The sequence below is a fragment of the Dendrobates tinctorius genome, unplaced genomic scaffold (assembly GCF_039654945.1).
Source record: "Dendrobates tinctorius isolate UK_male_01 unplaced genomic scaffold, ASM3965494v1 ptg000120l, whole genome shotgun sequence".
Lineage (NCBI taxonomy): Eukaryota > Metazoa > Chordata > Amphibia > Anura > Dendrobatidae > Dendrobates > Dendrobates tinctorius.
In genome coordinates this window covers 19302884-19319940 of record NW_027361788.1, presented here as the reverse complement: position 1 = coordinate 19319940, position 17057 = coordinate 19302884, and the positions used below count along the sequence as shown (strand labels likewise).

Here is a 17057-nt window from a genome sequence, read left to right as displayed (position 1 = left end):
GGTCCCCGAGGTTGTATTATTATTATGCATTTACATAGCGCCATTTATTCCATGGCGCTTTACATGTGAAAAGGGGAAATATAGACAAGTATAGTAAACATGTGTAAGACAAGGGACACAAAAGTACATAAGGAGAGGGGACCCTGCACATGAGGGCTCACAGTCTACAGGGATGGGTGAGGATACAGTAGGAGAGGGTAGAGCAGGTCATGCTGTGGTTCAGTAGACCGAGGATCATTGCAGGCTGTAGGCTTGTCGGAACAGGTGGGTCTTCAGGTTCTTCTTGAAGGTTTCCTTTGATGGTGAGAGTCTGATGTGTTGCGGCAGGGATTTCCAGAGTATGGGGGAAGCACGGGAGAAGCCTTGTATGCGGTTGTGGGAAGAAGAGATAAGGGGGGAGTAGAGAAGGAGATCTTGAGATGATCAAAGGTTGCGTGCGGGTAGGTACCTAGAGACCATGTCACAGATGTATGGAGGAGACAGGTTGCGGATGGCTTTGTATGTCATGGTTAGGGTTTTGAATTGGAGCCTCTGGGTGATAGGAAGCCAGTGAAGGGTCTGGCATAGGGGGGAGGCTGGGGAATAGCGGGGAGACAGGTGGATTAGTTGGGCAGCAAAGTGTAGGATGGACTGGAGCGGAGCCAGAGTGCTAGAGGGGAGGCCAGAGAGTAGAAGGTTGCAGTAGTCGAGGCAGGAGATGATAAGAGCATGCACTAGTGTTTTTGTGGTTTCATGGTTGAGGAATGAGCGGATCCGGGAAATATTTTTGAGTTTGAGGCGGCAGGAGGAGGCGAGGGCTTGGATATGTGGTTTGAAAGAGAGCGCAGAGTCGAGGATCACCCCAAGGCACCGAGCGTACGGGACTGGGGAAAGAGAGAAGCTGTTGACATTGATGGATAGGTTCTGTGGAGGGGTAGAGTGAGATGGGGGAAAGATGATGAATTCTGTTTTGTCCATGTTCAGTTTGAGAAAGCGAGCAGAGAAGAAGGCTGAGATAGCAGACAGACAGTTGTATGGACACTTATGGTTCTGCAGCAGACACCGGTGGAGTAGTTGGCTGTAAATGCACTACTCCCATCTAAGACTTGGGGCACAATAGCATCTGTATAGAGAGACGGGACTCAGGATAAAGGGAGTCCCCGAAGTAGGCTACAGCTGTCTGCCGTACAAGGAGAGTTATTAGGAACATCTGACAGGAGGAACTTCAGAGTACCATGGTACTGGAGCTCTTCACACTACAAGGCACAATAGAGGAGTCGTTCAGGAGAGGTACATGTTGGCGGGTGTTGGAGAGGCGAACCCTGACTGGCCCAGGAGGTTGATTGAGTCTCTACCCCTGAGGACACGGCACGGAGGCAGGCACCAGTGTGTATCACGAACTGTGAGTAAAGCTTTGGAACTACAAGCCCTGGTGTCCTCCATTACATCTGGGTACCAACATTCCTCACACCGCCTGCGCCTATACACTGCCCTGGGGTTAGAGCTTCACCTGTGGGGAGCTACACCATCTATGCTGCAACACACCATCAGCCCCAGAGGATCTGCACGCAGCGTTGGCTTAACATCTTGCTTGCCAAACACTACAGGTGGCGTCACGAACTATCACATAAACTATATTACAAACCACCACTGATTTGGGCGCCCAGGGCCATGGAGCGGGTCACCGCTGCTGTGACACATCCCACTGACACCGGCCCGGTACCGAGTACCCCACAGCCCTGGGAGGGCAACCCAGCTGAAGACTTTTAACCTTTTTTTTTTAACCCTGGATCCCCACTGTCCGGTTTAAGGCATGCTTCTCCAGCATCAGGTCGCACTAAATGTGTACAGGAGAACCTATTGCTCTGTGTATTGAGGAAATTGAGAGTCCCCTGCCTCACCGCAAATTATCCGTTATTTACTTCAAGTATATTTCTGCATGAACCATCACCAGCTGATAGAATGAATACGGGATTTCAGATTTGTACATATTGCCATATATTCCCTCTTCTGCCTTTATGCCACCAAGAGATTTTGAGCTTCTTATAATTACCTGCAAGCACTGCTCCTAACTAAGACAGGTTCTAAAAGCTCCAGAACCTCAATTCTGTGTCAGAATCCAATCCTGAACTGTATTGGCCATGGATTCCCCATGTGAACTGTTACCATTACTCCATGTTATATTGCCCTGTTGTGCTGAAGTAAGGCAGCTGTTATCCCCGAGACCTGTTGTCTGTGGTTATTCTATTGGCTGTGGACACTGCGTGGGGGTGGATAACAGTGAACGGAATGTCCCATACCAGGGCTGTTGCACCTATACAACGCTCTGCACACTGGAGCATGAACTGAGCAGCCCTATCCTTTGTTTTGACCAGTCAGTGAGGGTCTCAGTACCCAGACCCCCACCGATCAACAGTGCTAAATAGGGACTACAGCAGAAAAAAAATTATCCAAAAATGTAGCACTCTTTTTTACAACTTGAGGGCATCTGAGGATTACTTGTATCTCTGTGAAGAACCACATTTGATTAATAAAACCATAGTTAATAAAATCATAAATGGGTTTTCGCTGGATGAGCCAGCCCACTCAATATAGTATATAGTTTGCCATTTTCTTGGATCTTCACCGTAAGGAAACGGACAGCCAGACATTGGTACTAACTGGTGGTGAAGAAGTCAGATTGGTAGGAGACCAGCAAGTTTCGGGAGACAGACCCTTGAAATCCAGCCCAAAAAAAAACACAAGTTGCAATCAGAATATTTTTGCATTCTCAAAATAATGGGTAGTGGATCAAATAGGATAAAGAGTTCAGTAGGGTAAAACTGCTACAGATCAATGATACCCAACACAAGTTCTAAAGCAATAAGTGCCATTATTACTCACCCCGTAGTTGTGAGTGGGTCTCCAGTGCCAGTGTAGGAACTACTGAGCCATTGAGTCTCATCCACAACAGTGCGAGCGTGCGGGATACGACCTACATCCCTGACCGTCATCATCAGATGCCGCGAGGTCCGAAGAATTCTTACAGCCTCATCATGCGGGATGGAGAGGAAGCTGATGCCATTTATATCTAGGATCTGATCACCCACCTGGGAAAAGAAATACATGACGACAATAAGGGCTCAATTTTAAAAGAATAATTTTGCATACAGCCATGGTAGCATTGCACGTGTCATCCAGGGCACTAAAGTGATTAATACTTTGTTTTTGAAAGCAATGTCTCATCTTAGGCCATTTTCAGTTTTGCGTTCGGAGGCACAGCGCAGGGCTGCCACTAAGCTCCGCCCCCGGCCATGCCTCCTCCGGTCAGCTCCTCCTCTGATCGCATGACTCTGCATGCGATCAGCGTACCCTATAGTTAGCTTTGGGTATGCTGGTCGTGCGCTGGTACATTTTTGCCGGCGATTGCGCCCTTTTGGCACTGCGCCAAGTGCACAAAAACGCTCCGTGTTGCATTTTTGTGCGCTGAGCGCAGCGCCAAAAGGGCGCAAGCGCCGGCAAAAGTGTACCAGCGCATGACCAGCGTACCCAACACTAACTATAGGGTACACTGATCGCATGCAGTGTCCATGCGATCAGAGGAGGAGCTGACCGGAGGAGGCACGGCTGGGGCGGAGCTTAGCGGCAGCCCTGCGCTGGACCTCCGAACGCAAATTTGAAAGTAGCCTAAGGGATGAGATGGAAAATATACAAACTTTATATTTAATGTAAGTAGTTAAAAAGGGGGTTACTTTTAACTATTATGCAAGAATACAATAGACCAGAAAAAAAGGAGAGCAAACTAGAAGTGACAGACACTACTAGAGCTGAAGAAGTACCTTAAGTCCAGCACTCTCTGCTTCAGAGCCGCTATCCACTCCTGTGATGTAAATCCCCAGGGAATACTCAGCACCTCCACGAATAAGCAACCCAAGGGAGCTCCCCTCTCCCAGCAGTAAGTTCACCTGAGGATGAGAAAACCAGATTAGATTTTACTTCTACTGTTTGCAAAATTGGAGTTATCTATACTAAAGTTAGAGTTTTCTATTACAAATCAAAGTAATTGGTGAGGTTCAGTATAGACAAAGCTCAAATTAACCTAAACTTCTAACTGAGTGTACTACTGGATTACGAAAAAAAAAACACTGGCACAGCGCCACACTTGTCCATGGGCTGTGCCTGGTATTGCAACTTAGTTTAGTTACTTCAAATCGGTATGATCCGCATTGGAGAAAACCAGACACTTTTTTTCTTATCTCTGACAAACTCTTCATAACACCAATTTAACTTTTCATCTTAAACCTAGGCAAATACACTAAAAATGTTATCATAGGGAATGGTCCAGTCTGTGAGAGTTCATTTGTATCAAGACTGTTCCTCTATTAAATCGAATCTATAATCCGATTTTTGCTACCATAACTGTGAGCAGCATGACGTAAAGGCAGAGAACCGGATTCCAGCAATGTGTCACTTACTATGCTGCTTGCTGCAGTTTTGATAAAATTCCAACTCTCTGAATGCTGTGCTCTGTATAACCCCATCCACACCACTGATTGGCAGCTTTCTCTGTAAACTGTGCATAGGCGGAAATAAGCCAATCAATGATGAAGGTGGGTTTAACCCCTTCACTACCTTTTCCAGTTTTACGCTTTTGTTTTTTGATCCCCTTCTTCCTAGAGCAATAACTTTTTTATGTTTCCATCTACAGTATATAGCCATGAGGGCTTGTTTTTTTGAGGGACAAGTTGTACTTTTCGATGAAACCATTGATTTCACTATATAGATTACAGTTCATTTCTGTATTCTACTTTTATGGTCACGTTCACACATCCAGTATTTGGCCAGTATTTTACATCAGTATTTGTAAGACAAAACTAGGAGTGGGTGATTAATCCAGACGTGGTGACGTGTTTCTATTAGACTTTTCCCCTGTCTGTTTTTGTCTTACAACATGTAAAATGTAAATGTAAAATACTGACCAAATACTGAGTGTGTGACCGTGACCTTAAGACATATGCAATGGAAATTTTAGATTTGTTTGAAGATTAAACCAATTTATATTAGACCTGGTTATCGAATTTCTGTAGTAGGCCCTTGACATTACTTTACCAGCAGATCCCACCAAGAATATTTAGCGCCTATTGCTGTATTAGGCTACGTTCACAGATTCAGTATTTGGTCAGTATTTTACATCACATACAGACTATTGAAGCATGCAAAAAGTAAAAAAATAGTTTTTAAAAATATTTAAAAAATAAAAAATATAAACGCTCAAATCACTCCTCTTTCTCCCCATTCAAGTAAAGCAATAAAGAAATCAAATATACACATATTTGGTATTGCCGCGTTACGAATCACCCGATCTATCAATATATTTAAAAAAATTAACCCGATCATTAAACGGCGGAGCGAGAACAAAACACAAAACTTCAGAATTACGTTTTTTTGGTCGCCGCAACATTGCAATAAAATGCAATAACGGACGATCAAAAGATCGTATATGCCCAAAAATGGTATCAGTAAAAACGTCAGCTTGGTGCGCAAAAAATAAGCCCTCACCCAACCGGAGATCACGAAAAATTGAGCCTTTTTTTAACCACATTTTTTTTTTACCACTTAAATAAAAAAGAACCTATACATGTTTGGTGTCTGTTAACTCATACTGACCTGGAGAATCATAATGGCAGGTCAGTTTTAGCATTTAGTGAACATGGTAAAAAAAAAAAAAAGCTGTGGAATTGCACACTTTTTTTTGCAATTTCACTGCACTTGGAATTGATTTCTGTTTTCCAGTACAGGATATGTTTAAACCAATGGTGTAATTCAAAAGTAAAACTTGTCCCGCAAAAAAACAAGCCCTCACATGGCCATATTGACCTAAAAATAACAAAAATTATGGCTCTGGGAAGAAGGGGAGCAAAAAACAAATACCTCTGCTCATGAAGGGGTTAAAAATATGCAATTCCTATAAACATGATACACAGCCAATATATCAAAATAGTAATACAATCTTTTATTGGTTTCATGTTTAAGAAATAAATGTAGAAACAAAATAGAAATGATTAAAGGAGAAAGATCTCATGAAATGCAAATACAGGGGCTAGATAAAACAAAAGTCATCACATTGCATAAAGTATGAAGAAATATTGCACGTTGGCAGAGGCAACAGATTTATATAGGTTATACCATATGTATGGTTTGTATATGGTAAAGTGACATGTGCAGAGCTAGTGACACCAGGTAGAATATAAAGGGAAATGTTAGTACCGATAGCCACCTGCTCTGAAAGACCTAGTAGTCTATATCTATACATCTATATTGATGGTGTAGCAAGATAAGATGACCGAAGGTAAGAAGATGCAGACAGATGGTAAGTAATAATGGCAAAATAATACTAACCAACTGCGATTGCAACCTGCCCGACGCACGTTTTGCCTACAGCTTCAACGTGGAACTGAGTTGAGCTCCCCAGTGAAGCCGTAAGCGAAACGCGCGTCAAGCAGGTTGCAATCACAGTGGGTTAGTATTACTTTGTCATAAAAAAAGAAAGTAATGCCAGCTCACCATAGATGTCCAGTGTGCACGGAACCACGAACCAATCACTTGTGTTTGGACTGTGGAAAAAAGTAGAAATTGTTCCAGCTTTTGGTAAAAGTCAAACAGACCAACTTTATTTCATCAAAGTTAAAAGGTCGAAGGCAGGATGGCCAATAAGCGACGCGTTTCGAACATGGTTGATCTTTGTCAAAGCTTAGTTTGGAAATGACCAACTAAAAGCCTTAAATGCATAGGTGATCACGGAAAACCGAAACACATGAAGAATAATTCAGCAATTAAGACTGACAAGTGAATGTGCAGAAAGGAAAAAAAAATCAAAAGAGACAAATACATTTTAGAGATAAAAAAAAAAGAAGGAATGGAACAGGAAACTGAAAAATTAATTAATGGTAAGTGCAATTTTAATGGTATGCAATTTCGCTTCTTAAGTTAAGACCACGGGGAGAGCGAGTGATTAAATTAAAAATCCAAAAAGCTTCTCTTATTAGTAAGCGCCTTCGCATATAGCCACCAAGAGCAGGTTTATTAACCCTTTCAAAGCCAAAGATTTTTAAAGAGGAAGTGTTTCCATGGTGTGCATGAATAAAGTGTCTCGATGCAGAAGATATATGTCGGTTATTGTGATTGGTGTTGATGATGTCATTAAGATGTTCATTAATATGGGTTTTTAATTTTTGAGGCATACAACTGTGGCACCCCTAGGGGTATTTGCCACAAAAGTGGGATCACCACAGAGTTACTGACACAAGACACAAACAAGAATAGGAACACTGCATTACCACCTCCGGCCAGAAGGGGGAGCTCCAGAGACTCCCCTATATCAATTCTGACCTGAGGAAAAGTAGTCAGTTATTCCCAGGAGTTCAGATCTGGAGGGTCAGAGTGTGAGGAGCAGTATCAGGCTCCTGAAGGACTGACTGACAATTTCAGGGCCAACAGAACACCGGTCTGAGGAAAAAGGGACAGAGAAAGAAGACATTTTAAGAACCGGGTAGCACTAATTACTACCCAGAACAGGCGCAGAGACGGATACCGGATCCGTGGCTGCATTCATTATATATAATACAGCAACCGGAAAACGTGAGGTGATACCAGCCTCACTAGGGTCAGACGCAGCAACAGGTGTAGAGTTCAGCGGTACTCCCGTTGGGGGTAAGAAAAGGAAAGGACTCGAGTTGCCCGTTGAATCAAGACCCGGAGAGGACAGATTGGGCCGGCAGCCAGTTCACACACAGCAGCAGGGCCACACAGAAACAGCGCAAAATAGGAGGTAAAAGCCCCGGCAGGGCCAGAGCAACCCAAAAGTTCCCATACAGACTCCGGTGACGGGACTTATTGTAACCCCCTATTTGTTGAAGTAAACTGGTTAACCGTTTCCAGTGTCTCAGACTTTCATTTGGACAGTAGCCATCTACCCAAGATCGGGAGCATTACCGCTGAGAGAATCCGCTGCTGAACAAGTAAGTGCCCGTGCTCTTCAAGTCCCCTCATAATACCCCTTTTGCACTGTGCATCGCCTGAGGCCACAGCACCGGGTCAAGCCACCCGTGACATTCCCCAGAGGTGAAGCAAGGACACCACCGATCCGGTGCTGGGTATTCTATGGTCTCCCGGGCATCACAAATTGGCGTCACGAACAGGATTCACCGTGCCCGCTAACCGGGTATTGTGTGCCGTGATTTGAGCCCAAAATTGTGAAAATTCGGAAGAAAAAGACCTAAAATTGACTTTATTAGAGAAAAATTGCTGTCCCCATTGAGAATCATTGAATCTTAATTTTTTCCCCATTGACTAACATGGAGTTAAAATGGCCGCCAGCCTCTGAGGTAAATACCTCATAACTGCCAGGGCATGAGACTGCTGTTTGAACTGCGCTACAGCCTGAACCCTGATCTTACAGAAAAATTTCAGAATCCGCCATTACAGAGTGAGTGGCGAGCGGGAGCAAAAAGGGGCGTGTCATTGTGGGCGGCACTCAGCTGAGTGCTCTGACGCCAGAGGAAGGGGAAAACGAATCCGGCTGCACAGCGGAACGATTCTACACTATCCCGACGGAAGCAGATGACCGAAAGGGTCCAGATTAACTAAGGGGGCACAGAATGTCGCAGCACGGGGACACTGAAGCACCCGGCGACGCAACTGCAGCTGAAGGGCAGAATGTAAACAAAGCGCCCGATGGTACAGCGGCGCAAGGAGCAGCGCTCATTATGCCGCTGCTGATGCCATATACCCCGGGCGCCCCGTGGCATCCGAGGTATGAAGGTAAGCCAAATACCCTCGATGATTTTAAGGAACAGATGCTGGCCCATTTCAACATATTCCCCATGCCAGAACAGCAGCGTGTTAGGTATCTGATAGCACAGTTAGGAGGCAATGCCAAGCGGGAAGTCACAGCATGGGCAGCTGACCTCAGAGACACTGTTGAACGTATATTTGTTGGATTAAAAGCAGCATTTGAACCCACAGCCGGTGGTAAAGCTAAAGCACAATTCTTTAATTGCAAACAGAAAGCCAATGAGGGCGTGAGAGACTTTGCCTTAAACCTGCAGGAAGCCCTTAAAGCACTTACGCTGGCTGAACCCATTTTTAACACCGGAGCGGATAAGCTGCTAAAAGATCAATTCATTGAAGGACTCTACGCCCCTTCTCACAGGGGTCATGTGAGCATGCTGGCTTTTAAGGACCCTGAATTGACATTTGCCCAGTTAAAAGAGAGTGCTATACGTCTCCAGCTGGCAGAGGCACCTTGGGATCAGGATCCTGCGCACCCCATGGCAGAAGCATCTCAGCAACCGGGTGTACCAGTGACATCAGCCATGTCCGGGGCCAGTGCTAAGTCCCTGGAGCCCAGCACCAATGAGGCTCTTCAACAAAAGCTTGACTCTTTAACTGATGTTGTTGCTTCAATGGCTAAAACCATGCAAGAGATGAGAGGACCCCGGATGGAGTTGGTGAACCGTAGAGAGGATGCTCCATGGATGAGACCCCGGAGATACCCAACGTGGAGAGGACGACCCAGCGACCGCTACCAACTGGATGGACAGCCCATCTGCCGCCGTTGCCAGCAGCCAGGCCACTTTGCACGAGATTGTGATTTAAACAAGGATCCCCTGGGAATGCGGGCCGCTTCACAGGAATGAACTTTCAAGGCCCAACACCTTGGCACGACAAGTACATCGGAGGACGTCCCGTTATCCCTATTGTGCTGGACGGAATCCCCCTCAACGCTTTGCTGGACACTGGTTCCCAGATTTCATCTATACCATATATCCTTTATAAGAGGTACTGGGCTGATGCAGATATTGATAAAGGACCCTCTGATGTTGGGCTAGATATATGGGCCAGTAATGGTAAGTTGGTACCGCAACTAGGATTCCGAGAGATGACTGTAAAGATTGGTAAAGTAGAATTGAAGAAACAGGGTATAATTGTTGTTGATGTTGACCGGCGGAACTGTGAACCAACTGTACTGATAGGAACGAATGTGTTAGAAAACTGCTTTTCCGAAGTTATTTCTGTCTTACAGCAAATTGTTGAAACTGCCCAATCCTGCCAGCAGAGAGTTCTCCGGAGGGAAATAAAAGTATTGATGCTAAAGCAACAGGTAGAGGTTGCAGGTGGAGAAATCGGCAGTGTGAGGGTAAGTGATCCAACGTTCATTGTAATCCCACCAAAAACAGAAATGCTGGTATGGTGTAGAGCAGCCATTGGTACAAAGGGACGAAATTATCAAGCCTTAGTAGAACCAGTGTACACTGACAGTAGGCCCACTATTCTCATGGCAAGGGGGGTAGTCGAGGTACACCGGGGACAAGTGCCGGTACGGCTCTTGAACTGTGGAGAGGAAGAGGTCACCTTGCCAAGGTATACTACAGTGGCAAAGCTATATACTGTTGACAACAATGCCATCACGACCATTGGGCCCTTAGAACCAACCTATCAGGTGGAAGACAACGGCTCAGATGGAGAATTGGAGGATTGGTGCCAACAGCTGCACGTGGGCACAAATTCAACCCCTACCCATCAAAAACAAGGGGTGTATAGGCTAGTGACGGAATATGAACAGGTCTTCAGTAAACACCCATTGGACTTCGGACGGATAAAAGGGGTAGAACACACAATCCCCACTGGTGACCACCCACCAATAAAAGAAAGATATAGGCCCATACCGCCCGTTCACTACCAATGTGCAAAAGATATGCTCATGGAGATGAAACAGGTCGGGGTAATAAGAGACAGCTGTAGCCCCTGGGCGGCCCCTCTAGTGATTGTTAAAAAGAAAGACGGAACCATGAGAATGTGCGTAGACTACCGGCAGATTAATAACATTACCCATAAAGACGCCTACCCCTTGCCTAGGATAGAAGAGTCCTTATCTGCTTTAAGATCTGCTAATTATTTTTCCACCCTAGACTTAACAAGTGGGTATTGGCAAGTCCCTGTGGCTGAGAGAGATAAAGAAAAGACAGCATTCACCACACCAATGGGTCTCTGTGAATTCAATTGTATGCCGTTTGGACTCTGCAACGCACCCGGTACCTTCCAGCGGCTGATGGAATGCTGCCTCGGACACAAGAACTTCGAGACCGTCCTCCTGTACCTGGACGATGTGATCGTCTACTCAAAAACTTATGAACAACACTTACAAGACCTGGCAGAAGTGTTCGAAGCCTTATCCAGATATGGCATGAAGATCAAGCCATCCAAATGTCACCTTCTCAAGCCAAAGGTACAGTACCTGGGACACGTTGTGAGTTCAGAGGGAGTAGCACCGGATCCTGAGAAAGTATCCGCAATAAGGGATTGGCCAAGGCCCACCAGTGTGAAAGAGGTGAGGCAATTCCTGGGACTGGTGGGCTACTATCGCAGATTCATAACAGGGTTCACGAAGTTAGCAGCACCCCTACAAGACGTCCTGGTAGGGCAGACGAAGAAGCCTTCAAACCGAAATCCTCCTTTCCAGTGGAGTGATGAGAGGGAAGACTCCTTTGAGAATCTAAAGAAGGCATTAACAGGAGAAGAGGTTCTAGCATACCCAGATTACCATCAACCCTTCATCCTCTACACAGATGCCAGTAATGTGGGACTAGGAGCCGTACTGTCTCAGAAGCAGGGAGGCAAGGAGAAAGTCATCACCTTTGCAAGTAGGAAGCTCCGGCCTACTGAAAGAAATCCGGAAAATTACAGCTCCTTCAAGTTGGAACTACTGGCAGTAGTCTGGGCTGTGACTGAGCGTTTCAAACACTATTTGGCCGCTGCAGAATAACCATCTGTACTGACAACAACCCGTTGACCCACCTGGATACGGCTAAATTAGGTGCGCTAGAACAGCGATGGATAGCCCGGTTGTCCAATTACAACTTCGTGATCAAGTATAGAGCAGGCCGCAAGAATGGAAATGCCGATGCCCTATCCCGGGTGCCACACTTGAGGGACGTGGAAGAAGAACCGAAAGAGCTTGAAGAGATTGAGCTACCAGCCTTCCATCATCCCAAGGCAAAATAGCATCAGTCAAGTACCTACCAGAAACAACAAGAGGTGAATTTTAACCCGTTGGCACACCATAGATGGGCTGTCACCCAAGATAGCAATCCGGCTGTGAAGTTGGTGAAAGAACTGTTGACTGAGCAAAGTGCATACCCCGATGAGAATGCTCCAGAAGAGATGCATCAACTCTGGAAGGAGAGAGGCAAAATGTTCTTGTACCAAGGGAAGCTCTGCAGAAGGTACACTAATCCAAAAACGCATGAATTGGTCTGGCAGATCATTGTGCCTAAACAAGATGTGAAAATGGTCCTAGAGGCTTACCACAATGGTGCCGGTCACTTCGGATGGAAAAAGCTTGAAGTACTCCTAAGAGAAAGATTTTATTGGGTCGGAATGAGAAAATCAATTGAACAATGGTGCAGAAACTGTGGCCCTTGTAACCTTAGAAGAAAAGATCAAAGGAACCAAAGAGCACCACTGCAGCCCATAATCACCAACCAGTCACTTGAACTTGTTGCCATAGACCACGTGAAGTTGACACCAAGCCGGTCCGGCTATGTTTATGCCTTGACCATTGTGGACCATTATTCACGCTTCTTGGTAGTAGTACCCGTAAAAGATCTGACAGCAAAAACAGCAGCCAAGGCGTTCCAAACGTACTTTTGTAGACCCCATGGATACCCAGAACAGGTACTCACAGACCAAGGTACAGCCTTTGAATCAGAGATCTTCAGAGAATTTTGTAATATGTATGGTTGCAAAAAGATCCGGACGACGGCCTACCATCCACAAACAAACGGCTTATGCGAAAAGATGAACCATATTGTAATAGATCTACTGAAAACCTTACCAGAATCGGAAAGAAATCAGTGGCCGGAGAAATTGCCTGACTTGGTAGATCTATATAACCATGTCCCGGTAAGCTCCACCAACTGCACCCCAGCTTACCTTATGCGTGCATGACTCGGCCAACTACCAATCGATCTAGAAATGGGAATTCTGAAACCAGACGTAGACGTTCAAGACTCAAATTGTGATACCATACGTCAAAAGCAGTATCGCCAAGTACAAGAAAGTGTGGAAAGAAGCCTTCAGCAAACTAGAGAAAGACAAGAGCGAACTTTCAACCAGAATGCTCTAGTAACCCCATTAAAACCGGGTAACCAAGTGCTCAAGAGAAATCGTCGTACCAATAAATTGGACAATCAGTGGGAAACCGTTCCCTATACAGTTTTACAAACAAGAGTGAACAACCCAAAAATGTGCCTTATCAGCAAAAACGGAGGACTAACATCAGTACTAGTATCTAGAGACAATCTGAAACTATGTCCGGAAACATTGAAAGAGCCAGAAATTATCCAACCGGAACCAGAAGTCATTCAACCCATACAGGTTCAACCTGTTAAGGAAGAGGAAGAAGTGTATCATACCACATTAGGAGACTTTCCTAAGACATGGCCAACCTACTATGGCTCAGTAATAGTTCCAGTGATGGCCTTTTACCCAACACCAGAACCAGTAGTACCAGAAGCCCCAAGACAAGAAGTTGACCTCGTACCACAAGAAGTCCCAAGACAGGAAGAACAGATTCCTGGTCATGGTGATCCCATTCACGGTGGACTTGCCAACCCCATAATTGTGGAATTATCTTTAGCAGAACGGGCAGACACCATATTAGCAGTAGACCGTAGTACGCCAACCGGAAGAGACAACGTTATTATGTAGGTCACAACGTAGTACTCAGGGTCAATTACCGGAAAGGTATACGGATTACCAAATGTGAATACCATTTATGAGAATTGAATATATGTTATGCCATTTATAGTTGAACAGAAAATCTAGCTTAGCCATTTGTTATCAGTTTGCAACGTTTAAGCCCAGTATCTACGGAGACTCTTCTGTATGAACTTCTTGCATATTCTTGAACTTTCTTTTTGAACTTTATCTTTAGACTCTGTTGGAAAAATGGAACTAAATTCCTGGACACTAATTGCAGTGCCTTTCCTAACAAATATATAACCCTCAAGGATAGAACTGTATTAATGGACGCTATTTGAAGTGACTTTTTACAGAACTCTATTTTTGATCTTTGAATGGTTTTTGTAACTTTTCATTTTAAGACTCTGTATATATTAGTTGTTATTTCAAATGTTTATTGTCCCACAGTCCCGGAGTACTGTTCTTAACTAAGGGGGAATGTGGCACCCCTAGGGGTATTTGCCACAAAAGTGGGATCACCACAGAGTTACTGACACAAGACACAAACAAGAATAGGAACACTGCATTACCACCTCCGGCCAGAAGGGGGAGCTCCAGAGACTTCCCTATATCAATTCTGACCTGAGGAAAAGTAGTCAGTTATTCCCAGGAGTTCAGATCTGGAGGGTCAGAGTGTGAGGAGCAGTATCAGGCTCCTGAAGGACTGACTGACAATTTCAGGGCCAACAGAACACCGGTCTGAGGAAAAAGGGACAGAGAAAGAGGACATTTTAAGAACCGGGTAGCACTAATTACTACCCAGAACAGGTGCAGAGACGGATACCGGATCCGTGGCTGCATTCATTATATATAATACAGCAACCGGAAAACGTGAGGTGATACCAGCCTCACTAGGGTCAGACGCAGCAACAGGTGTAGAGTTCAGCGGTACTCCCGGTGGGGGTAAGAAAAGGAAAGGACTCGAGTTGCCCGTTGAATCAAGACCCGGAGAGGACAGATTGGGCCGGCAGCCAGTTCACACACAGCAGCAGGGCCACACAGAAACAGCGCAAAATAGGAGGTAAAAGCCCCGGCAGGGCCAGAGTAACCCAAAAGTTCCCATACAGACTCCGGTGACGGGACTTATTGTAACCCCCTATTTGTTGAAATAAACTGGTTAACCGTTTCCAGTGTCTCAGACTTTCATTTGGACAGTAGCCATCTACCCAAGATCGGGAGCATTACCGCTGAGAGAATCCGCTGCTGAACAAGTAAGTGCCCGTGCTCTTCAAGTCCCCGTGCTCTTCAAGTCCCCTCATAATACCCCCTTTTGCACTGTGCATCGCCTGAGGCCACAGCACCGGGTCAAGCCACCCGTGACATTCCCCAGAGGTGAAGCAAGGACACCACCGATCCGGTGCTGGGTATTCTATGGTCTCCCGGGCGTCACACAACCAATGTACAATTTATTGCAAAATGTGCATTTTCAGATTTTAAGGGAATAAATTCATGGACTTCAGTGCGCTGCTTGACAAATTTCACGAATCCAGATTGTGAGAAAGATTAACTGTTTATTTCCCAATGCGTTTCAAAGTGTATACCACTTCTTCCTCAGGGGATGACATATATCTCATCCCCAATGTGCATTTTATGGCATGGATGACATGCTCTGTATTGCAGTTAATACATTTTTGATACTATAATTTTGATTATTTGCAGAATTGGAGAAAAAGGAGTATTGCTGAGCAAATTTACAAGTTTGCATTTGGGCATCACAACGTAAAAAAAAATTTAAAGTTAAGCCAGGTGTGACAAGATGTCTGGGTTTGTGAGAAAAAACTAGGTGAAAGCCGATTACCCAATGAATGGCACTTTCTTTGTTGACGTATCAGCCATACCACTCGATAGAAGCCAAAAAAGGATTGGCTGAAGAATATAAAAATAATTCTTCACAATGTGACATCACCAGATTTGCTAGAGAAGGGGAGAATTTGGCCCCATTGACACTTCTCTATGTTGCAAATAATAAGAGCCATCAAACTGAAAAAAATTGTGTGACATGAGAAATGAGGCCGCTTGGATAATATAGTATGGAAGAGTCTGATTGTAGTTACTATATTTGCTAAGGTGAAAGATGAGGGGTTCGATTGTTATGTGTTGTGGAATGGAAGTGGATAGGAAGACTACACTAGTAATCCAAGAAAAGCCCAATAACCATTTTACTGTAGAGAATTGATCCAAAAATGTCACTAGAGTCTCTGATGTAACCTGGAGACCTTTGTCCGAGGGGCTGGAGGAGTGAGTCAAGCCAATAACCCAAAAGTTCATTTGCAGAGCCAATTCCATTAATAATAGGTCTCATGGGTGGAGAATTTATTTCTTTATGGACTTTAGGCCACGAGAGAGAGTTGGAGTGACAATGAGATATTCAGTTTGTTTTTTAGTCAAAACTCCCAGCCGTAAACCCTCATTGATTAATTTAGTGATAGACGGTGAAAAATCAAGGGAAGGATCTTAAGATAATTTGTGATAGGTAGTAGAATCTCCGAGCATATTGTTAATATGAGATCTACTGTATATGCTTCTTTGTCAATTAATGGCACCATACCCACCTTGTCGGACATTTTTATAATGATGTCATCCATATGTTGCAACTCCGCTAATGCAGTTCTTAAAGAATAAGAAAAATGATGTCCTGAATTGTTGTTACAGTTGACAACATAGAGTATTTTTAAGTCCTTTTCTACCGCAACCTGGAACCTGTCCATGCAAGCTGCATGGGAATGGATGGGATAGAAAAAGGGATTTTAGGTGGTAAATGCAGGTGCTGGATTGACATCTTGTTTTACTGCTAAATCATTACTTAAATTCTCTAGACATGTGTTCATGAAAATTGAAATTATGATAATGATTGCAACAATTATTATTACTAAATGACTCATAATCATGATTATCTGTCCAAAAATGTCTGTTGATTGTTAAATTTCGTATGAAACGAATGATGTCACAAATACCATAGTTGAAAACAAGTAAAAAATTTGGTCTGGGATGAAATTGAGACCACATGAAAGAAGTATTAATTGGTCAGATGTGAATGTTTGTGATGATAAATTAAGAACATTAGATTCAGAATCTAAAATTGAAGGTTCCTCCGTTGACCAGTGGTCATAACTTGCGGTTTTCCTGTGTTTCCTTCCTCCACGATTTTCTTAAGAAAATATTTCTGTCCTTGGAGTCAATAAATTGTTTGTATTGGCTGTTGCCACTATTAAAAGTATCAGAGTCTGAATCATTAGAGATGCAATTGTTCAAGAACTGAAACTGGCATGATGGTTATAAGGTTTAGTGTTTCGATA

The 17057-nt window shown here is 44.4% G+C and overlaps 1 protein-coding gene across 4 annotated transcripts in view; it reads right to left on the bottom strand.

The window, feature by feature from the left end:
* Positions 1-17057, bottom strand: part of WHRN (whirlin) — a 405157-nt gene that overhangs the window by 160031 nt on the left and 228069 nt on the right. For all 4 annotated transcript variants that reach the window (XM_073590838.1, XM_073590834.1, XM_073590837.1 and 1 more), the window contains 2 exons: positions 3798-3923; positions 2863-3068 (listed from right to left, as the gene is read on the bottom strand). In XM_073590838.1, coding sequence (XP_073446939.1) covers positions 2863-3068; positions 3798-3923 — 332 coding nt within the window. The remainder of the gene's footprint in view (positions 1-2862; positions 3069-3797; positions 3924-17057) is intronic.